The sequence below is a fragment of the Neomonachus schauinslandi genome, chromosome 1 (assembly GCF_002201575.2).
Source record: "Neomonachus schauinslandi chromosome 1, ASM220157v2, whole genome shotgun sequence".
In the NCBI taxonomy this organism is placed as follows: domain Eukaryota; kingdom Metazoa; phylum Chordata; class Mammalia; order Carnivora; family Phocidae; genus Neomonachus; species Neomonachus schauinslandi.
This window is the reverse complement of record NC_058403.1, coordinates 80,009,722-80,031,931: the sequence shown is the minus strand read 5'-3', so window position 1 is coordinate 80,031,931 and position 22,210 is coordinate 80,009,722. Positions and strand designations below refer to the sequence as shown.

The 22,210-nt window shown below is 38.3% G+C and overlaps 1 protein-coding gene across 3 annotated transcripts in view; it reads left to right on the top strand.

Annotated features, from left to right (window-relative positions):
• VPS8 (VPS8 subunit of CORVET complex) overlaps positions 1 to 22,210 on the top strand; it is a 237,786-nt gene that overhangs the window by 149,423 nt on the left and 66,153 nt on the right. For all 3 annotated transcript variants that reach the window (XM_044914623.1, XM_044914617.1, XM_044914619.1), the window contains 4 exons: positions 5,944 to 6,091; positions 10,306 to 10,395; positions 13,679 to 13,721; positions 17,611 to 17,714. In XM_044914623.1, coding sequence (XP_044770558.1) covers positions 5,944 to 6,091; positions 10,306 to 10,395; positions 13,679 to 13,721; positions 17,611 to 17,714 — 385 coding nt within the window. The remainder of the gene's footprint in view (positions 1 to 5,943; positions 6,092 to 10,305; positions 10,396 to 13,678; positions 13,722 to 17,610; positions 17,715 to 22,210) is intronic.

Below are 22,210 nucleotides of genomic sequence, written 5' to 3'. Positions count from 1 at the left end.
TGTTGTTGTTTTTTTTTCTTTGTATTTCATTTTGGAAATTTCTATTGACATGTTACTGACATACCTTGAAGCTTACTGATTCTTTTCTCAGCTGTGTCCAGGCTGTTGATGAAGCCATCTAAGGAATTCTTCATTTTATTCAGTGTTTTTCATTTCTAGCATTTTCTTTTGATTCTTTCTTAGAGTTTCCATTTCTCTACTTACTTTACCCATCTGTTCTTACATGTTATTGCTTTTTCCTTTATAGCCCTCAGCATATTAATCATATTTGTTTTAAATCCTGTCTGATAAATCCAGCATCTCTGCCATATTTGAGTTTGGTTCTGATGCTTGCTGAGTCTCTTCAAACTGTATCCTTGTTTTGTTTCTTAGGATGTCTTGTAACTTTTTATTGAGTGCTTGAAATGAGGTACGGCATAAAAGGAACTGAGGCAAATAGGCCGTCGGTATGACTTTTTATGTTTACCTGGCTAAGAGTGAGGCTGTGCTTACTGTTTACTATAGCAATAGTTGTCTGAGGGTGAAAGTTCCTTGGGTGTCCTTGTTTTTGTTTCCATGATTGTCTTTGGGTTTCCCTAGAGAGTTTTCCTAAAGTCTAAGCTGTGTAGTTCTTTCAATTATATTTCTCTATTATTATATAGGCCTGCCCTGTTGATGTGGTGGTGAATTATGGTGAAGGGGAAGCATTCTGTAGTCGTGTAGATTAGTGTTCAGTCTTTTGGTGAGTTGTATCTCTGGGTAGTGACCCTCCCAAGGACTTCTCAGTAGCCCCTCTGCCCTTTAAGTGAGACAAGAAGTCTAGAAAGGGCAGGACCTGGGTTATTTCTCTTCCCTCAGCTTGTTTAGGCTCTAGTAAAATAGTTTTCCTTGAAGGCAGCTGTATTAGCTTGCTAGGGCTGCCTTAACAAAGCACATGACTGTGTGGCTTAAACAACAGAAATTTATTGTCTCCATTTTGGAGGCTAGAAATCCAAGATTAAGTGTTGGCAGGCTTGTGTCCTTCTGAGGGCTGTGAGAAAGAGCCAGTTCCATGTTTCTCCTCTAGCTTCTGGTGATTTGCTGGCAATCTTTGTCATTCCTTAGCTTGCAGAAGCCATCACCCTGATTTCAGCCTTCATTTTCACATGCATTCTCCTTGTACATATGTTTGTGCCAAAATTTCCCCTTCTTTTAAGGACACAGGTTATGTTGGATTATGAGTCCACCCTCCTCCAGCATAACCTCATCCTAACGTAACTAATTACATCGACAAAGTTGCTATTTCCAAATAAAGTCACATTGTGAGTTACTGGGAGTTAGGACTTCAACATATGAATTTGTGGGGGACATCAGTCCATAACAGCAGGCCGTGTTAAGAACAAAATGCTCTGGATGTATTTTTAAATGGCTACTTTTTTCTCTACTGGAAGCATGACTGGATTTTTCTCCAGTCTTCACAGTGAGAACCTGGTGGCTCCTTGAGGTAAAATTCATGAAAGTGTGGGAACTCCCCCCTGCTAAGACTTGGCTCCCTAGAATATTTAACTCTTAAGTTTGTCCACACTGAATCTCTGGCATTTTGTCATTTACAGTTTACATTTTCCTACCCCAGTACTGGCTCCAGCAGCAGTAGTTTCTGCTCTTGTTTTAGCTAACCCTGTGAGTTTTTAATTGAAGTCTGTACAGCATTGGAATGATCCAGGTACTCTTTAGACTTGATAAGGTTATGGAGCTAAATTAATTTTCTATGAAAATCACTAGGCTCTTATTTCTGTTAGCTTATAAAAGCCATTTTTACTGCTTATGCAGGAGAACATTCAAAACAATACTTTGTTTTTTTTTGTGAATATCAGAGGTAAAAAGAATTCTATTAAGATTTGGTGGGGCGCCTGGGTGGCTCAGTCATTAAGCCTCTGCCTTCAGCTCAGGTCATGATCTCAGGGTCCTGTGATCGAGCCCCACATCCGCTCCCTACTCAGCGGGAAGCCTGCTTCTCCCTCTTCCACTCCCCCTGCTTGTGCTCCCTCCCTCACATTCTCTCTCTCTGTCAAATAAATAAATAAAATCTTAAAAAAATTTTTAAAAGATTTGGGGAGGACATTTTGACACTTGATTAGTAGTCATACTAGGGAAAGGGAAAGTGAACAAGTTCCCTGCAGATCTAGCTTGCATCTGCTATTAACATTGATTTGATGTGGCAGAATCTTTGCCATTAGACAGAATGGTGCACTTGTCTGCTTTGTCTGTGCCTCATACAAGTTGATAAGGGAGTGTGGTTGTTCTCTGTGAGGAATACTGGCAGCTGTGCACAAAGTAGAGGGCCATCCTGGAGATATGCACTATTACATTCTTTCTTGCGACAGGACATGTTTCCATCTAAGCCTCTCCTGTCCAGTTTGTAGGACACTATTGTTGGTACAATTCCATATACATTTTGTAGGTATTGTCTTTGCTACCTTTAAGAATCACACTTAACAGTGTTGCCCAGGCAGATTGGCACATTCATTTATGTTTAGTTCACATGACATGGGATTACATTGTGGCTTTTTTTTTTTTTTTTTTAATTGGAGGGGAGGGAGGGGCAAAGGGAGAGGGAGAGAGAGAATCCCAAGCAGTGTCCATGCTTGGCGCAGAGCCCAGTGCGGGGCTCATTCCCACAATCCTGATGCTGTGACATGAGCCGAAATCAAGAGTTGGATGCTTAATGAACTGAGCCACCCAGGTGCCCCTACATTGTGGCATTTTTAACGTGGAATGTATATGGAAAGCTGGAAGTTCAGCTTAAGAGCCTTGTAAAACAACATGATGAGAATGAAAACTACAGGGAGAATAATTGTCTTTTGTGTGTTTTGAGTGATGCATTTGAGTTCTCAGTCTAAAAGGTACCAAGTAGTCATCAATATGCCACCACCCAGATTTATGGGGATGAGCAGGGAATTCAAGCAGTCAGGATTTAGGCTAAGCTGAGGTGGCCCTAAATTGTCAAAACAAGTTACAGGGAGATTGTGAAACTCTCTTCCTCAGAAATTTTGAGTAGTCTAGACTGGCCTATTTTTGTGCAATATTTAGAGTGAAGGAGAGAGACTAGGCTAGACTTCCTTCATCCCCATGCAACATTTATTTTCTTTGTCAAATATTTTTAAGAGCATTTGAATTTTAGAGGCATTTTAATGATGTAACTTATTCAAAACTGATACATAGCTTATCCTTCCCCAGAAATAGCCAAATGTACAAGATCATAATTCTAAATTATTTTTCACAACCTGAGTAAGGGTGGATGTTTTCCCCAACCTGAGTTTTGGTGCATGGTGTGTGTGTATTTGGCAAGGCATATATATGCTTTCTTTTAAAGCTGACAAGAGAAAAGTCTTGTGTGTGCCTTGTAAAAGTTTACCTTTTATATATACTTAAATGTCCATATCCTATAAGTCAGGGCTGTTATTAAAGTACTAAAATTAATATTAAAATATTTTTAAAGTAGATAAGATTTAGGTCTAAAATACATAATTTTGATCCATTAAAGTTAGCAGTGGCAAAGCAGGTAGCTAACAGAAGAGTAACAGAAGTATCTTGGATAGAGAAATGGATATAACAAATTGTATTTATGTGCAAGACCGGATAAGCAACAGTCAGAAATGGATGTAAATTCATTAATGTTAGCTTATTTATTAAAGTTTTGATTATGTTGATGTTGCCTGGTCGTCTCCCAGCAGACATATTATTTTCCTCACAAATGAATGCCTCAAAATCTATTTGTCTGAGAGATTTGCTTGGTTTGATGCATATTCACATCTTCAGTACTTGTAAAGAGTTTTGTCAATAAATGTTCTGGAAATAATCACATACTGGGATTCATTGGCAGGTGCTTACGTCTAGTCTTAATTTGCTCCATAGTCTTGCATTTATAAGACATAATAACAGAAGTCTGATGTAGATAAAATATTAACACTGCCTACAATGTGGTATAAACATCTGAAAAGAACACTAACGCACTTTAACGTCGAGGATCATTGATTAGCATTCCCTTTTTCTTTGACTGAGCGTTCTCTTGAGACAAAACCTCTACTCCTACATAAAGAACCATCATTTCCCTGCATTATCATGTGCACTTTCTATTTTGTCCATGTAGAACTTTCTGATAGGATTCATTCGTAGCTCAATCTGACTTCAGAGCCCTAGTCCTTGTAATTCTCACCCTTCTATCCTGTATTTGGTCCCCTTTTTCCGAAGGCAATCCAGTGCGTTACAGCCAGTCAATTCAGTTCTTAGTCAGTGTACATTTACTGAGTACTTATTTCTTACGTGCCAAGACTATGTGAATGCTGGGAGACATTGAATGCCACACAGCCTTTGCTCTCAGAGTGACACTTAAAAAGAAATTTTCAAATTCTGCCTTCCCAGAAGACAAGTTTTGGGAAGAACTAAGGTGATGGTCTACATAGGGAATAACCAGTTACCAAATTCTGTGTTAAAAGCAGTCGTGAAATACAAAGGAAAGAAAAGAGAAGAAAAAAGTAAGAAAACTTGATCTTAGAGATTTACAGCCAATTTGAGGACACACTGAATTAGCCAATCAGCAAATATTGACAGCCCCAAGCAGCAGAACTTAATTAATGAGTTCATCGCTCAACCTCTGGTCCGGGTGGAGTATCACAGACTCTTAATTTAGGAAAGATTTCCTATGTCTAAATATAATTCCTCTTTCTGTAACTGAAGTCTCTTACTAGTAAAAATAGAGCTATTTACCATCATTTGCAGAGTATTTATAACCTCAGATTAATCTCAGTGGAGTCCAGAGATTGCCGCCCGTGACTGTTGGTGTGCTGCTCCTGGGTTACAGGTGTACGTGGAGACCCATCCCCTCAGCTCTTGGGGCACCCATAGTCCGCTGTGATCAGTCTTACTTTACTCTGATGGGCCGTACGAATACCGTCCTTCTCTGTGTGCCATGATGTCAGAAAAGTTGAGAGGTGTTGCTTTAAACCATTTGCCTTAACATTTCTTCAGAAGGCTAGTTTCCCAAGCATTTTTGTATCTTATTAACCCTATTCTGATTCTTTATATAAGGAGCTTTAGTTGGGGAATCTTGAAGAGAAGATAGGGCTCTCAGAAGGAACTGACTTCTTTTGAAGCTACAGAGATGATCCTTGTTCTGTGATGAGCAGTAGTTGATTTTCTAAATAGTTCTTTTTGGCCACTGGTAGTTGAGTGTCCACCATGATAAAACTAATACTCATTTCTCTGGCCTTTTTTTTTTTTTTTTTTTTTTTTAAGTAAGCTGTACGCCCAGTGTGGGGCTTGAACTCACAACCCCAAGATCAAGAGTCGCACGTTCTACCGACTGAGCCAACCAGGCTCAGTCTCTAGCTCTTGGTGGGCATTGTGACTAGTGGGCTTTGTGAATAGCTGACATACAAGACAAATGAACACGTAAATATTGTGTGCCCTATTATTCATCCACTTTTTAAATATGTTTTAACAATACCTAAATAATTAGCCCTTACAACATGCAGGGCACTGTTGCAGGCTTTAGGAATTCATTAATGAGAAGGTATCTGGTGTCTACCCTTCGAGAGTTTATTGTCTTTATTAAGAAAGATAATTAAAGAAGTAATTACACCATGGTGTGATTGGTACTATGAGTGAAGTATAGTAGGGACATCTGTTAAGACTGGAAGATGGCTTAATATATAGAGTTACTCAACTTTGGTATTTATTTGGAGGAGCTTTCATTGGATACCATTTCCTTAATTATGCAATGTAAACTGAGTACTGTTGTGATGTATATTGTCTCTGATGTAATACATGGTTCACCCTAACAACCTAAGTAACAGTGAGACTTTGAATTCACGATTTACCTCACCAGAAGGTAGTCTTGGTTTCAAGGTTTACATACTTCTTACCTGTATCCTTAATTATAGCTACGATGAAATAATGCTTCTCTCTTGCCGTTTATGTTTTCAGGGAAGGTATTCATGTAAATCAAGAATTGCTGCAGATGTCTCCCTGTGTTACGGAGCAGTTCATTGAGCTGTTGTGTCAGTTCAGCCCAAACCAGGTTATAGAGACACTGCAGGTCCTTGAGTGCTACCGCCTGGAAGAAACCATCCAGGTAAGACCAGTAATGTGGAGCAGACAACAGTAAACGCGTCCTAATCATTCACCAGTTTAAATATGAGCAGAAGGAGACTCACATGTTACATTACATAGCCCCTGGGATTGAACCCAGATAGTCTGACTCCATAGCTCATGCTCTCCATTGTGCTGCCCCTTAATTCTAGTAAAGTCAGAAACAACACGTGTCCATCATTGTTATTAATCAAGTTTCACAGACATTCTAACCAGCACAATAAGCCTAGAGGAAGGAATACAATAAAAATATTAAAAGGAAAAACCAGGGTCTTGTTTGCAGGCACTGATGGTTAGATAGTCAGTCCTGTTGTGCTTAAGACTTAGGCTTAGTGGCGGCCGGTAGCCTTCGGCCTGTCATTGCCTTGGACCCCTTCCCTTGCTTTCTCCTGTTTCCAGATGAGAATGACTGTGCCTGTGCACACATGTGTACATGTACACACATACATATTCTAATCTATGAGAGGTCCCCCACTTAAGGTTTGTTTTTAAGCTACCATTTTCTCTCCTTGCTGTTACTGTCAGTACTCATGAAGCAGTAGCCTCTGTTCTCTGTACCACCTCCTGAACTGCTCACACACTTTACACATTTTACATTGTGATATATTTAAAATGTGCAGACTGTCAAATATCTGTGTAGATTTAAATGTTCACATTTTGCCACACTGGCTTCAGATCTTTGTTGTTTGTTTTAGAAATAAAGCACCCTTTATCTGTCAGTTCCCCTCTGTCCCCTGAGGTCACCACCATCCTGAAGATGGCAAGCGGAGCCTTCCCCTCCATGTTTTTTATTTTCCCTATATATGTATTTACCTATACAATGCATGATACAGTCTTACAGTTTCTAGAATTTGTATTAATGGTATCATATAGTACATAATTCCATTGCAAAATTGCTTTCTTCGTTAAATTTTTTAATTTATCAGTTTTATACATGTAGATCTAATTCATTCATTTTAATAGTCATATAATATCAATTGAATGAATGTGCCACAGTTTATTTCCCTATTAATAGACACTCCTATTGTTTCTAACCCTTTACCATTATAAACAATGCTACATTATACATCTTTGTACCAATCTTATGTGCTCATGTGAGGTTTCTCTAAGTAATTATCTGGAGGTGGAATTCTTAGACAATGGAGTAGCTTATTCTGCTGTTATTGCCAAGGTCATCTGTTTGTTTCTATTCTTATCATCTGTGGTTGGTATTTGCTGTTTTTCCACATTTTTGCTGATTCCTAACATTTTTAGGCTTCTTAATTTTTGCCAGTGTGATGGGTATCATTGATTCCTCATGACATCGAACATCTTTCCATATGTTTAATGACTCTTTTGATTTTCTTTTCTCTGAATTATCTGTTCATATCATTTGCCCATTTTTCTATTGAGTTTTTGCCCTTACTGATTTGTAGAAATTCTAATTTCTGCATCTCTAATCCTTTGCTGATATTCTGTGTTGGAGATGCCTTCTTCCAGTCTGTTGTGGCAAGTCTTTTTTATTTATTTATTTATTTATTTATTTATTTATTTATTTATTTATTTATTTATTTATTTATTAGAGAGCGAGCGAGAGAGAACAGCATGAGAGAGGAGAGGGTCAGAGGGAGAAGCAGGCTCCCCGCTGAGCCGGGAGCCCGATGTGGGACTCGATCCCAGGACCCTGGGATCATGACCTGAGCCGAAGGCAGTCGCTTAACCAACTGAGCCACCCAGGCGCCCTGTGGCAAGTCTTTTAACTTGGTTTTTAGTGACTTCTGTTTTAATTTATCAGTCTTTTCCTTTAAGGTTTAAATTTTTGTATGTGAGTCTTATTTCCTTTTCTACTCTGATGGTATAAAAGATATCCTCTTATGAGTTTTATAGTTTACCTTTTTACATTTAGGCCTTTAATCCATCTGGAATTTATTTTTATAAACCGATCAAGAGAGGGATTTATACATTTTTTCCCTGTGTGTATAACCAGTGGACCATGTGGTATTTTGGTGTCCTTACCTCACTGATCCATAATGCCATATCGCTGTATACCAAACTCCCAAGTAGACATAGATCTGTTTGTGGGATCTGTTCTGTTCCTTTGGTCATGTCTTTCCTTATACAATTTCCACATATTTTAATTAATATAGCTTTTTTATTAATATAGCTTATTATTTGAAAGAAGAGTCTTCCCTCATTCTTTTTCTTTAAAATTCTATGTCTACTCTTAGGCTCTTACTATTTCACATCAAATTGGAAATCACATTGTCAGGTTCCTTAAAAAAAAAAAAAAAAGTCCAGTATTTTGATGAAATACATACATTGAATTTTAGATGAATTCAGTCAGGGAAGATTGACATTTCACAATGTAGAGTCTTCATATTCAGGAAACTGGTTGTCTTTTTAAAAGCCTTTGATGCTCTCTGGTGAGGTTTCAGTAACTTTTATATGATATACAAAGTTCTTACATATGTTTTTTTACATTTGTTCCTAAATACTTACATTTTTTGTTAACAGTGTGAAAGTTTTTTGAAATGACATCTTTTTTGATTGCTGCTGCTGTATGTTATTAATTTTTGTACATTGTTTTGTATCAGAAAGAATCTGAATTCTTCAAATAGTTTCTAGATTTTTTTTTTTTTTTTTTTTTTTTACAACAGTACTACTTTCCAAGAATAAGGGTAGTTTGGTTTTTTTTTTCTTTTCAGTCTTAACTGTTTTCTCTCTCTTATCAGATGTGTAGGAGCTCTAGGATACTACTGTATAGAAGCAGTGACAGTATGCATTCTTGCCTTGTCTCTGATTTAAAAGAGAATGTGTCGGGGCACCTGGGTGGCTCAGTCGGTTAAGCGTCTGCCTTCAGCTTGGGTCATGGGTCACGATGAGTCACGATCTCATGGTCCTGGGTTTGAGTCCCGTGTTGGGCTCCCTGCTCAGCGGGGAGCCTGCTTCTCCATCTCCTTCTGCCCCTCCCCCTGCTCATGTGCTCTCTCTGTCTCTCTCACTCTTTCAAATAAATTTTAAAAAAAAATCTTTAAAAGGGAATGTGTCTAGGGCGCCTGGGTGGCTCAGATGGTTGAGCGTCTGCCTTCGGCTCGGGTCATGATTCCGGGGTCCTGGATCGAGTCCCGCATCGGGCTCCCTGCTGGGTGGGGAGCCTGCTTCTCCCTCTGCCTCTGCCTCTCTCTCTCTCTCTCTGACTCTCATGAATAAATAAATAAAAAACATTTAAAAAAAAAAAAAAAGGGAATGTGTCTAACATCTTACATTAAATGTAGTGTTTAAGATTTTGATAGATAATTTTTATTAAAGTTCCTTTCTCAGTTTGAGTAAGTGTTTTGTTTTTGTTAAGAATGGGTACTGCATGGGGCGCCTGGGTGGCTCAGTAGGTTAAGTGTCTGCCTTTGGCTCAGGTCATGATCCCAGAGTCCTGGGATCGAGTCCCATATCAGGCTCCATGCTCAGCGGGAAGCCTGCTTCTCTCTTTCCCACTACGCCTGCTTGTGTTCCTTCTCTCACTGTGGCTCTCTCTGTTAAATAAATAAAATCTTAAAAAAAAAAAAAATGGGTACTGCATTTTATCAAATACTTTTTTTGTGTATTTATTGAGAGGATCATAGGTTTTTCTCCTTTGAACCTGTTAATATGTTATTTGTGCCTCTATTTTTTCTTCTTGCTAAGAAAGTTTTATTCTACTTTATTAGTCTTTTCAAAGGCTATTTTGGGATTTGTTAAACTTCTGTATTGTTTTCCCTTTGTTTCTTTTCAGTAGCATTATTTTTTGCACTTCCTGTCTTTCATTTCTCGTCTTAGCTTACTTGGTATTTTGTTTACTTATTAGAAACTCTTAGTTTATTAATGTTTATTAAGATCTCACAAGTTGTTATGTCATGTTTCATTGCCATTTTGTTTTAAATATTTTCTGGTTTATGTTGTTCCTATTTATGTGTATGTGTTACCTTTTCTCCAGTGGATATACTCACTCAGGTAAATGACAATTTTAAATCAGTGAAGAAAAAAGTGAATGAACATGGTTTAGTTAGAACTGGGAAGATGGGCCACTTATAAGACTAGAAGGTAAAAAATTTCATATTACACCAGACGGACAGTAGTGTATACTGAGGTATGAATTTATTATTTATTGTCATGTTGTTTTCATCCTTAATAGGATCCACAAACAAGGTTTGTGAACAAAAATCTTTATCTTTTCTTCTTTCTTAGATTACCCAGAAGTATCAACTTCATGAAGTCACTGCCTATCTATTAGAAAAAAAAGGAGATATTCATGGTGCCTTCTTAATAATGTTACAGGTAATATTTTACTATATTTGCTTTGTCATGTTTCTTTCCAGCCCTCCATTCATCACCCATCTTTTTTTTTTATTGAGATATACTTGACATGTAATACTGTGTAAGTTTTCATCCATCTTAATCTCTTGTGTGTCAGAGTAAGTTGCAGACTACTACATTTTACCACTGAATATTTTTATCATGACTAGAGTTTAGTCATTGACTAGAGCTCAGCATTTCTTTTGGTATTTTTTTTAAAGTGAAATTTACATTTAGTAAAATGCACAAGTCTTAAGTGTATCATGTACTGAGTTTTGACAAATGCATGCCCCTATGTTCCTAGTCCCTAACAAGATAGAGAACATTACCTTCACCACAGAAAGTTCCTCATGCTCCATCACACTCCGTTTCCATTCCCATACCCCCACACATAATCACTTTTCTGATTTTTTTCACTGTGAATTAGTTTTACCTGTTTTATACACTTATATTAATGGGTCCTTCAGTAGTACTCTCTTATAATTCTTCTTTCAGCGTGATATTTTTGAGATGTATCAGGAGTTTGTTTCTTTTATTACTGAGTAGTATTTAAGTGTATGCATATACTATAGTTTATCCATTCTCTTGATGATTGACACCTGGGCTATTTCTAGTTTTTGGCTATTAAGAATAAATCTACTATGATCGCTCTTGTACACAAATGTTTTCATGTTCCTGAAGTCAATACCAAGGAGTGGAATTGCTGGGTCACAGGATAGGTGTAGGTTTAGTTTTGTAAGAAATGATCACACCTCTTTCCAAAGTGGTTATTCTTTTACATCCCCTCCAATAACGTATGAGAGTTTTGGTTGCTACACATTCTCACCGACAGTTGGTGTTTTATCCATTTTCTACAAAAATTTTTATCTACTTTTTAAATTGTTATAAAATATATATTACAAAAATTTACCATTTTGGTGTCATTAAGTATATTCACATTGTTGTGCATTTATCACCACCATCCATCTCCAAAACTTTTTCAGCTTCCCAAACTGAAACTCTGTACCCATTAAATAATAATCCCTCCCCAGCCCCTACTAACCACCATTCTTTCTGACTCTATGAATTTGACTCCTCTACCTCATATCCATGGAATCACACAGTATTTGCTTTTTTGTGTACATTTATCATAAAGTCTTCAAGATTTATCCATGTTGTAGCAGGTGCCAGAATTTCAGTTTTAAGGCTGAATGGTACGCCATTTTATGTATATGCCACATTTTGTTTATCCATTCATCCATTGATGGACGCTTGTATTTCTTCCACCTTTTGAACATTGTGAATAATACTGCTGTGAACATGGGTGTACAGATATCTTTTCAAGACCCAGCTTTCATTTCTTCTGAGCATATAACCAGAATGGAATTACTAAATTAAATGATAATACTATTTTTAATTTTGAAGGAACTGCCATATTGTTTTCTGTAGTGGCTACACCATTCTACATTCTCATCAGCAGTGCACGAGGGTTTTAATTTCTCTACATCTTCTCCAACACTGTTTTCTTGGTAGTAACCATTTTAATGAGTATGAAGTATTATCTCAGTGATTTTAAATATTGTCATCTAGCTAAGGATTAGGGATATCCTATTTATATTAAAAAAAAAAAGTTCCGTATTGGCTTCTAGTTTTTTCCTAGCTATGTAATCACTAACCAGGCTAGGAAGAATAGTCCACAGAGGCTTTGTGGAGGCTCTCAGCCTCTTTTAATGTGTAAGTTACCCCTACATCTCTTTTTTCCTTGCAGTTTATTTGTTGAAGATACCATGAATCTATTTTTAAAGGATAAATTAAAAGTATTCCTGGCATGGATGGGGGAAAGAGAAGAAGGATATCCTTGCAGGGAATAAGACCATCATTTACAAAGGCATGGGAATACAAAGAAATACGAACTGCTAGGAGAGAATCCAGCAGCTCAACTAGGGCTCCACTATCAATGTATAGGCAGACGAGGCTAGAAGCAAAGGCTGGGTCCAGATTTGGGAAGATTTTGTAGGACACCCTAAAGAATTAGGACAAATTTGTTGTCACACCGGATCAATTAAAGGTTTTTAAGCAAAAGAACTGACATGATGTTGTTTCATGAAGACTGCTCTGGTAACTATAGGAGGATGGGGGGCCTACAGAGAAGGGGGAAGTAAAACTTGGGGAGGAAGCAGAGGGCACTTGCGAGGCTGTGTAGTACAAGTAATGAATCCATGAGGCTTGAGCTAGGGATAGTGGTGGTGGTGGTGGAGTGGGGAGAGAATTGGACTTGAGAACCATTGATCATTTGAATATGGTATGGAAGGAATAAGAGGGAGTGGTTAATGACAGCTGTGTGATTTTTAGCTTTACATTATTAGCCTGTAAGGGACCTCAAGGAAAGGAGCAAATTTGGAGTAGAAAGGATATATTAAGGTCAGCCTCAGTGTATATTAAGAAGCCTTTGAGGGGCACCTGTATGGTGCAGTCACTTAAGCGTTGAACTCTTGGTTTCAGCTCAGGTCATGATCCCCAGGGTCATGGGATTGAGCCCCACGTGGGGTTCCTCACTCAGCGGGGAGTCTGCCTGAGCTTCTCTTTCTCCCCCTTCCTCCACCCCTCCCCCCGCATTCTCTTTCTCTGTCTCCCTAAAATAAATAAATCTTTAAAAAAAAAAACAACCTTTGGAATATCATTTAAGGCTTTCTAAGGATCTAGTATTTGGTATAGCAATGGACACTGCAATTGCATATTTAGAGGTGTCACACTCAAGGCTGTGCCCTATGCTCTGGAGACAGACTTTATGTTCTTTTTTTATTCCCACCCTTCCCACCCACCCCTTTTTCTCCTAGCCCAGTATGAATTTGATTCCCTTACCCAAAGTCTGGATAAATCCTACTCCTTATTACTGTGCCTAGAGAATGTTATTGATGACTGTATGATGGTAAAACAGAAGCAGAAGTGGGGAAGGATAAGTGACACTTGATATTTTGGGTCCCTTCCAAAACTGCTAGCTATGCTTTATGTATACACAAGAATTCTCTTCTGAATGACAGTAAGGGACCATTCCTCATAACTTGGTTGTTTCTTCAGGTTTTTCCTTTAAAATGTTGGTCCGGGTGATGGGTATAAGGGAGGGCCCATGTTGTGATGAGCACTGGGTGTTAAAAAAATAAAGAATTAAAAAAATAATAATAAATGAATTTAAAAAATAAAAAAATGTGTTAGTTCAAGTATTTTTGGATTAGGTAACTGTGTTCTTTTTACCTCCTGCATTTTTTTTTTTTTTTTTACCTCCTAGAGACTACAAAGCAAACTTCAAGAGATAACACATCAAGATGAAAGTAAGTTCTTGAGTGTAATTTGCAATTATTTCTTCCCATGGACCCTGTGTTTTAAAAGGTGTTGTCTAACAAACTGCATTTATTAAATAATAATTACATTGATTTGTGTAAATACTTTAACATGGATCTCAATTTTAGCTCATTTTCAAGAGCTCATAATAGGAAATCACGTAAACCATTGTGGCTTTGTGATGCCAGTCGTCAGTGGCATTCAGTGTACAGGAAAGTAGGCACTTTTCACTGCAAGTGGGGTTTTTTTGTTATATTTCTGTGCCAGGTTTTAGTTATATATAAATGAGGTACATAACTAATGTCCTAAAAGTTACTATAATGTACTGAGCAATAGCAAATCAGAGCTTCTAATCAGTAATAGCCAGTGTTTCTATAGTGAATTTCTATAATTTTAGCACAAAGCAGTAAAACTTGACAGTGTAGAATCTTAGATGGCCTTGTCACAGACAGATATAAAATTCCCATTATTTTCCTTGACATTTTAGAAAATAGATTCATTTTTTTTAAATTGTGGTAAAATATACATAACACAAAATTTATCATTTTGATCATTCATAAGGGTCCAGTTCAGTGGCATTGAGTCCATTTACATTGTTGTGCAACCATCCCCAGCATCTGTCTCCAGAAGTTTTTCCACTTCCCAAGCTGAAATTTTGTCCCCCTGAGACAGTTAATCCCATTCCCTGCCCCCGGTCGGTCCCTGGCACCTACCATTCTGCTTTCCCACTCCGTGAATTTGATGAGGTGCCTTCTGTAACTGGAATCGTCCCGCATTTGCCCTTTTCTGTCTGGCGTGTTGGCCTAGCAGAATATCTTCATAATTTATCCGCGTTGTAGCACATGTCAGAATCTCATTCCTTTTTATTTTATTTTATTTTTTTTAAGATTTTTATTTATTTGACAGAGAGATACAGCAAGAGAGGGAACACAAGCAGCGGGAGTGGGAGAGGGAGAAGCAGGCTTCCCGCTGAGCAGGGAGCCCGATGTGGGGCTCGATCCCAGGACCCTGGGATCATGACCTGAGCCGAAGGCAGACGCTTAACGACTGAGCCACCCAGGCGCCCCTCATTCCTTTTTTAAAAGGCTGAATAGGGTGCCTGGGTGGCTCAGTTGGTTAGGCGACTGCCTTCAGCTCAGGTCATGATCCTGGAGTCCCGGGATCGAGTCCCGCATCGGGCTCCCTGCTAGGCGGGGAGCCTGCTTCTCCCTCTGCCTCTGCCTCTCTCTCTCTCTCTCTCATTCTCATGAATAAATAAATAAAACATTTAAAAAAAAAAAAAAGGCTGAATAATATTTCGGTTTATGTGTGCACCACCTCTTGTATCCTTTTGTCTGTCAGCAGACACTTCAGTTTCTTCCAGCCGTTGTGAAGAATCCTGCTGTGAACATGCCTGTACAGATATCTTTCTGACACCCTGCTTTCGTTTCTTCAGGGTGGATTCCCAGAGTGCTATTGCTGGATTCAATAGTAATTCTCTTGTTAATTTTTTTTTAAAGATTTTACTTATTTATTTGACAGAGAGAGAACACAAGCAGGGGGAGTGGGAGAGGGAGAAGCAGGCTTCCTGCAGAGCAGGGAGCCCGATACGGGGCTCGATCCCAGGATCCTGGGATCATGACCTGAGCCGAAGGCAGCCGCTTAACAATTGAGCCACTCAGGCGCCCCTCTGTTGTTAATTTTTGAGCGGCCATTACACTCGCTTCTCCAGTGGCCGCATCAATGTACTTGGCCGTCAGCAGCATACCAGCCAAGGTTACGGTCTGTCCAAGCCCTCACCAACACTTGTTCTTTTCTGTTTTCTTGGGAGTAGCCATCCTCCTGGGTGCCAAGTGGTAGCTTAGTGTGCTTTGGCTTTGCATTTCCCCATTGACCAGTAATGGAGAGCATCTTTTCATGTACTTATTGGTTACTTGTGTATGTTCTTGGGCAAAGTGTTTATTCAAGTCCTTTGCCTGCTTTTGAATAGGGTGATTTCTTTTCACATTATTGAAATTTTCAAAATAACTCTTCCAAAGTTCACTCGATAGGTGATTTTTAGATTGTCCTACCTTTTTAACACACCAGCACATTTCTTAGTCCCCCTTGGCCCACACATTTCCTTAAACTCCTTTACCCTAATTCTCTATAAATTACATTCATCTGTGTTTTCTATGGCTAGGTCCTAGGTGATAGGGTCTGTGTTGTATCTGAAACATTCTGTATTATATGGCGTCTTTTTTGGAACCTCAGTAAACAGTTGGTTGTCCCATATTTAGTTCAGCTAAACATTTAATTATTATTTTTGTACTGTTAATCTGTTTAGTCAGTTTATGATAGATTTATTGCATTTATGATATTTTTGTTGTTGTTAGAATAATTTTTGCACACATTACATGAGAGATTGAGGGAAAAGAAGAATGTTTTCCCAAAACCACTACAGTGTTTTGCCAAGTGATAGGTGTAAAGAAGCCAGTTCTTTGAATTTAAATTTCTTTGAAGATCAGTTTTTCAGTAATAGTCTCATGTCCACTATTTATTCTCAGATTTCATTTTTTCTGTGTGCCTAAGAATTTTGGAGGGTTTGCTCATTGCAAGACATGGTGCTAGTATGGGTTATACACAGATGGCTAAAACACAGCTCTTACCCAAAGAACTATAGTCTTGTGAAAGAGACAGATATGTAAATAAAAACTTTGAATGCTGGAAGAATCAAGTATTAGAAAAGAGATACAGTGACAGTGGCAAATGATTGTGAAAAATTAGGGAATGATTTGTAACTCATGAATCAAAGGTAATTTGTGGAAGATGTGACCTTTGAAGTAAGTCTGGAATGATGAATAGAAGTTTGGTAGGGAAAAGCAAGGAAAGGGCATCTGGGCTGAGGAGCACATGAGTATGAAAGTACCTGGCCAGGAACTCAAGAGTTAAGAGCGCAGCAGTGTAAGAGTACAGAGGGTGAGAACATGAGCCAGATGCTTACTCGGGTCAGAGGTTTACTTATGTTCTGTTTTTAAAACTTTGAGGCCTTTAATGATTTTTATGGATGAGACTGATACATTTGCTTGTGACAGTATAAAAGAGAATGAGGGAGGCAAGTATTAGAAGTCAGAAGTTTAATTAAGAGGTTGTTGCTGTAGTGCACAGGAGGTGAAGAGCACCACAGGGTAAAAGGCATGAGCATGTGAGGGCATGGAAGTAGAATCAACAGAAGTGGCAATTTATTTGGACGTGTGGGTGAAGCGGGGAGGGAGCATCAGGGATGATGAAGATTTATAAACTGACTTAAAGTTGATGGTTTCATTAACTTAGTTTGGGAAGTGAGGAAAAAAAGTGATTTGGGTTTTTGTACATATGAATTAAGGTGCTTGCAGGACATCCGTGTAGAGATGGATAGAGTCTGTGGGAAGTTCACCCTGCAGATGATGAAAGGAACGAGGACTTCAGGTGTATATTTGGAAGTTATTAGCAAGGACCTGAGAGTTGAAACCACAAGAGGAAGTGAAGTTATTGGAAAATGAAAAGGAGAGGGCCCAAGATAGTATCTTGGAATACTTACATCTAAGAAATAGAGGGAAGAAGAAATGGTAGAGTAAGAAAGGTGAAAGGTAATCTTTCTGCTGACTAACCCACAAACAGATAATCGGGGCTGTTCCATAGCTAAAGCATATTAAAATGCTAAGTGTGATGTGCTTTATATGTCCTGTGCATCTGAGGCATTTACATGGAAATAAAATTACCTGTTTTTAATCTACTAAGCATTGCTATCATGCTTATGGAAGATTTCATAATAGAAAACCAGTGCTATGCAAAGAAAAAATAGTTTAACTTTTTTACAGAAGCTCTGAGGATCATCAGTAATCTATCCTTAAGTGTTGTTAACAATTTTTCTGAATCTAGAGACCAAAGAGGAGCTCTCATTGAAGGATGTTGAAGATACCATGGTAGAGACAATTGCCCTTTGCCAGAGAAATTCACATAATTTGAACCAGCAGCAACGAGAGGTAGGAGAATGACTACTTAGGCATATCAGAGTCTGTTCTGATCTGAAACTAGGAATTCTATTTCTGCTGCCCTCTCAGCCACCTGAGTTTAATTCAACTGGATTTTAATCACTGTTTAGTGCTCCCGGGAGTATAGGCCTCCTAAAGTTATTGTGAGGAGTGCCTGTCCTCTTTGTTCTCACAAAAGGCTTTATATTCCTAGATCTGGCTGTGCTGCAGAATTTAGGCGCATGAATGCTAGATGTCCTTGTTCCCTTTGGACTGAGATTTTGTGTATTCCATGTAGTGATTCTGTGGATGTGTCGTCATTTATCATCTCTTCTATCCTCTGTGGAGGAAAATGAGCATGAGGAGCTAGAGGGAAACCCTCAGGGGATACAGAGAAAGCTGGAGAAGGTCAAAGAAGGCTGTGATGTAATTTCTCAACCCTGGCTGCACATTACAGTCACTTGGGGAGCTTTGAGAAAATCCCAGCACTCAGGCTGCACCCCAGAACAATTAAATTAAAGTCTCTGGATTGAGACCCAGTGCTAAATCTTCCCACATGATTCCACTCTACAGCCAAGGTTGGAACCACGGCTGTAACAGATTCCAGACTGCCAAAAGGAAGAGCACAAAACTGAAGGAGGTATGGCTGAGCACCTGGTGCAGGTGGGAGTTACAGCAGGGAAGCAGAAACTAAGGGGGCGAGATGTGACTTGACAGCCACATTCTGCTGCAGTTTTCTGAAGAAAAGTTGCAGCGTGATATGGCATCGTAACTCCTCGGTGCCTGCCCCTCCGGGCTGCAGCCTCTGACTTGGCACCGCCTAACCCCTGTCTCTTCCTGAGGTTCTGAAATGGGAAGTAAGGCAGATTTTTTTTATATCTATTTAGCCATACATGTTACAGTGAGAATTATAAACTTATTTTTGTTTTCTGTTCTTTTGAGTTGGGTAAATTTCTACTTTACATTTTTGTCTATGATTTTTTAAGGCCATACATTTCAAAAACCCTTCAGAAGATAAATTGTGTACAACAAGCACATTTACATAATAGAGGTGATTTTTTTCCTTATTAAAAAAAAGTTTTTTGTGTGATATACATACTCATTATTTTTTTAAAATCCTGCAATACAAAAAGTTACACAGAAGAATGTTTTTTATTTTATTTATTTATTTTTTTTAAAGATTTTATTTATTTATTTGAGAGAGAGAGAATGAGAGACAGAGAGCATGAGAGGGAGGAGGGTCAGAGGGAGAAGCAGACTCCCTGCCGAGCAGGGAGCCTGATGCGGGACTCGATCCCGGAACTCCAGGATCATGACCTGAGCCGAAGGCAGTCGCTTAACCAACTGAGCCACCCAGGCGCCCCAGAAGAATGTTTTTTAAAAATTACCTTGTAAGATCCTATCACCCAGAAATAACCGTCATTATCATTGGGTGACCATCAGTCTAGATACTTTTTATCTGCCAAGGTTGACGTAATTTTAGAAAAGTTGGATCAGGAAATGCTTGCTTTTACAAATAAATATAGTATTCAATCTCAGGAAACTTTCTGAATAAGTATTTCTTCACCATACTATCTCTTAATTAATATCACTACAGCCTAAAAAAAAATCTGAATGACTGTAATAGATTGGAATCATTGTTTATAATTACATTTCCATTTTTATAATATCTGTGATGCCAAGCCAGTAAGGAAATTTACGTGAACTCAGGTTTGCTCCAACCTCTCTTCTCCATCCCTCTTAATTTTAATTAGTTATGTTATTTTACCTCATGAGGCTAATAACACATACATTCTTTTCTGTGTCCACAATTCCCATAAATTGTTTAATCTTTTGAAAATGTATTACGGGTTTTTCAGCAGTCCTTTTGCCATGATTTTTCTATTCCTAAGTTTTTATTTTCATTTATCTTTTGGTTGGCTGGGTGTATTTGAACTTGGTTACATTTTTTTTTTTTTAAGATTTTATTTATTTGACAGAGAGAGAGACAGCCAGAGACAGAACACAAGCAGGGGGAGCAGGAGCGGGAGAGGGAGAAGCAGGCTTCCCGCAGAGCATGGTTCCATCCCAGGACCCTGGGATCATGACCTGAGCCGAAGGCACACGCTTAACCATCTGAGCCACCCAGGCATCCCTGGACTTGGTTACATTTTGATAGAGAAACATAAAAGGGTAGAATTCTTTAAGCTGTGTTCATACATACTTAATTCTAAGTCTTTTTCACTTTTCAACCCTTCCATCTCTTCGCCAATATCTATTTGATACTCCTCCATCTTCTCATGGAAAATTTAAGGAAAAAGGATAATTATGTTTTGTAAGTAGGGCTGTTTAGGTTCACATAAGCTGAAGTATGTCCAGATTCACATGTATTAATGGTAGAATTAGTTATAAAATCCATGCCTCCAGAACTCTAGGGATTATTCTGACTATATATGAACTCTGTATCTCTTAATCAGAGACAGGAACAATGCTTCTTTTGATGTGGCAAAAGGAGAACTTACTCGATCTTTTTTTTGTCTGAGTTGGAATTTGTTTTAGTAAAAATATTAGATGTTAGACTTCTACCTATCCTTTGAAATTTTTACTTCTCTATGGCTATTGTTACGCCATTCACTGGCTGCGTGTAAGAGAAGTCTGTCTCTCCCTGTCTTAGACACACACACACACACACACACACACACACACACACACACACACACGCACGCACACACACACACACACACCCTCCAACAACTGGTTTCTGCTTTGTTTCTGAACGAGTTTCATCACACACACACACACACACACACACCCTCCAACAACTGGTTTCTGCTTTGTTTCTGAACGAGTTTCATAATAACAACAAAAATATTTGAATGTAAATTTTATATAAATACTATCTTATGTGAAAAATGTTAGACTGATTTTATATAATACCAGACATTAAGTGTGGGGGATTTTAATGGTGGTTTGTCTTGATTCTCTTTGTTTTGGAGAGAGTGAGAACAAGAGCTGTTGCCACAGACACTCAACTAACTAGAAGATTGGAAGTATTCGAAAGTCTGACAGTGGACCGTTAATAATATCTCTTTCCAGAAGTTGTCATCACAAGATTTAATGTTATGAGTATTTACTTAAAGCAGACTGCAGAAAATTGGGCTATTAGTCCTTTCTCAAGTTGAATCTCTACCTGTCCTGCCTTTGTATATCTGTTTATGGGGCTGCCCTAATACACAGTGATTACATATAACGAAGAGTTTGGCTTTGTTATGCATATAATTCCCTGAAAAGAAAGCTGTTTATTACACAGCATAAGAAAGGAATTCAGGTTTAGTTTGTTGCTCGCTGTCAGGGGATGGTTCGTGTGGAGATTTAATTAGAGAAAAATAATTTCTCTGTGTAGAGTATGAACATATCCCGTGGCTATTACCTCTACAACCATGCTTCCCCCAGTCTACCATTTATAGTCTAGAAACAGCTAATCTTTACAAAGGTAATTCTTCTAAATTGTCTGGATTAAATAAGGAAATTTAAAAATCAAATTTCTAAACATATTAAATATGTAAAAACAAAAGGTAAGCATATATAATTAAATTACACAATTAAAATTAACTACACAGAAATAAATGATGTGGTTATAAAAACATGTTAAAATAGGCAACTAAAAGGTAAGCTAAGTAAAGCTATCTAAGAATAAAATATAAGACTAAAAATTCACGAGTACTAAATAAATTAAAATTTCAATAAAATAAAAGATTGCCAGTATGTAATATAGTTAAAACCAGTATCTTGAGAACTTGAAGAAATACATCAAAAGTTATCAGTATAGGGGTGCTTGGGGGGGCTCAGTTGGTTAAGCAACTGCCTTCAGCTCAGGTCATGATCCTGGAGTCTCAGGATGGAGGCATCTAGGCATCGGGCTCCCTGCTCAGCAGGGAGTCTGCTTCTCCCTCTGACCCTCCCCCCTCTCATGCTCTCTCTCTCTCTCAAATAAATAAATAAAATCTTTAAAAAAAAAAAAAAAGGTTATCAGTATAAAATCTTGGGCCTTATAAAACCTTAAATGGGAGCAGATAAAGGCTTTCTAGTAGAGCTCTTCAGTTGGAAGGTCACCCAGTGGAAAAGTTACAGGACCCGCAGTCTGTCCCCCTTTGCCTTAAGAGGCTCCCATATCTCCAGTGCCATAGAACTTGTACTGGGTCAAGTGGTGGAGTACAGAACATGCCCTCTTCTCTCAATAACCACTCTTGTTCTCCTCTGACCTTTCTTAATGACTCCCACATGTTTGCAGGAATAGATTCCTCTCAAGACATAGAGTTAAGGCCTTTGTAAATGATTGTCCAACAAGAAACCATGTTTGAAAGTTTAAAATGTATTAGTTTGATTTTTGATTAAAGATCCCCCCCCCCCAAAAAAAGGAAGAGCACAGAATTTGGAGTCAGAGTACCAGTTTACTGGTAGTATGATCTTTGGCAAATTACTTTTCTAAACTTCAGTTTCTTAAGTGAAGATCATTCTTATTGTACAAG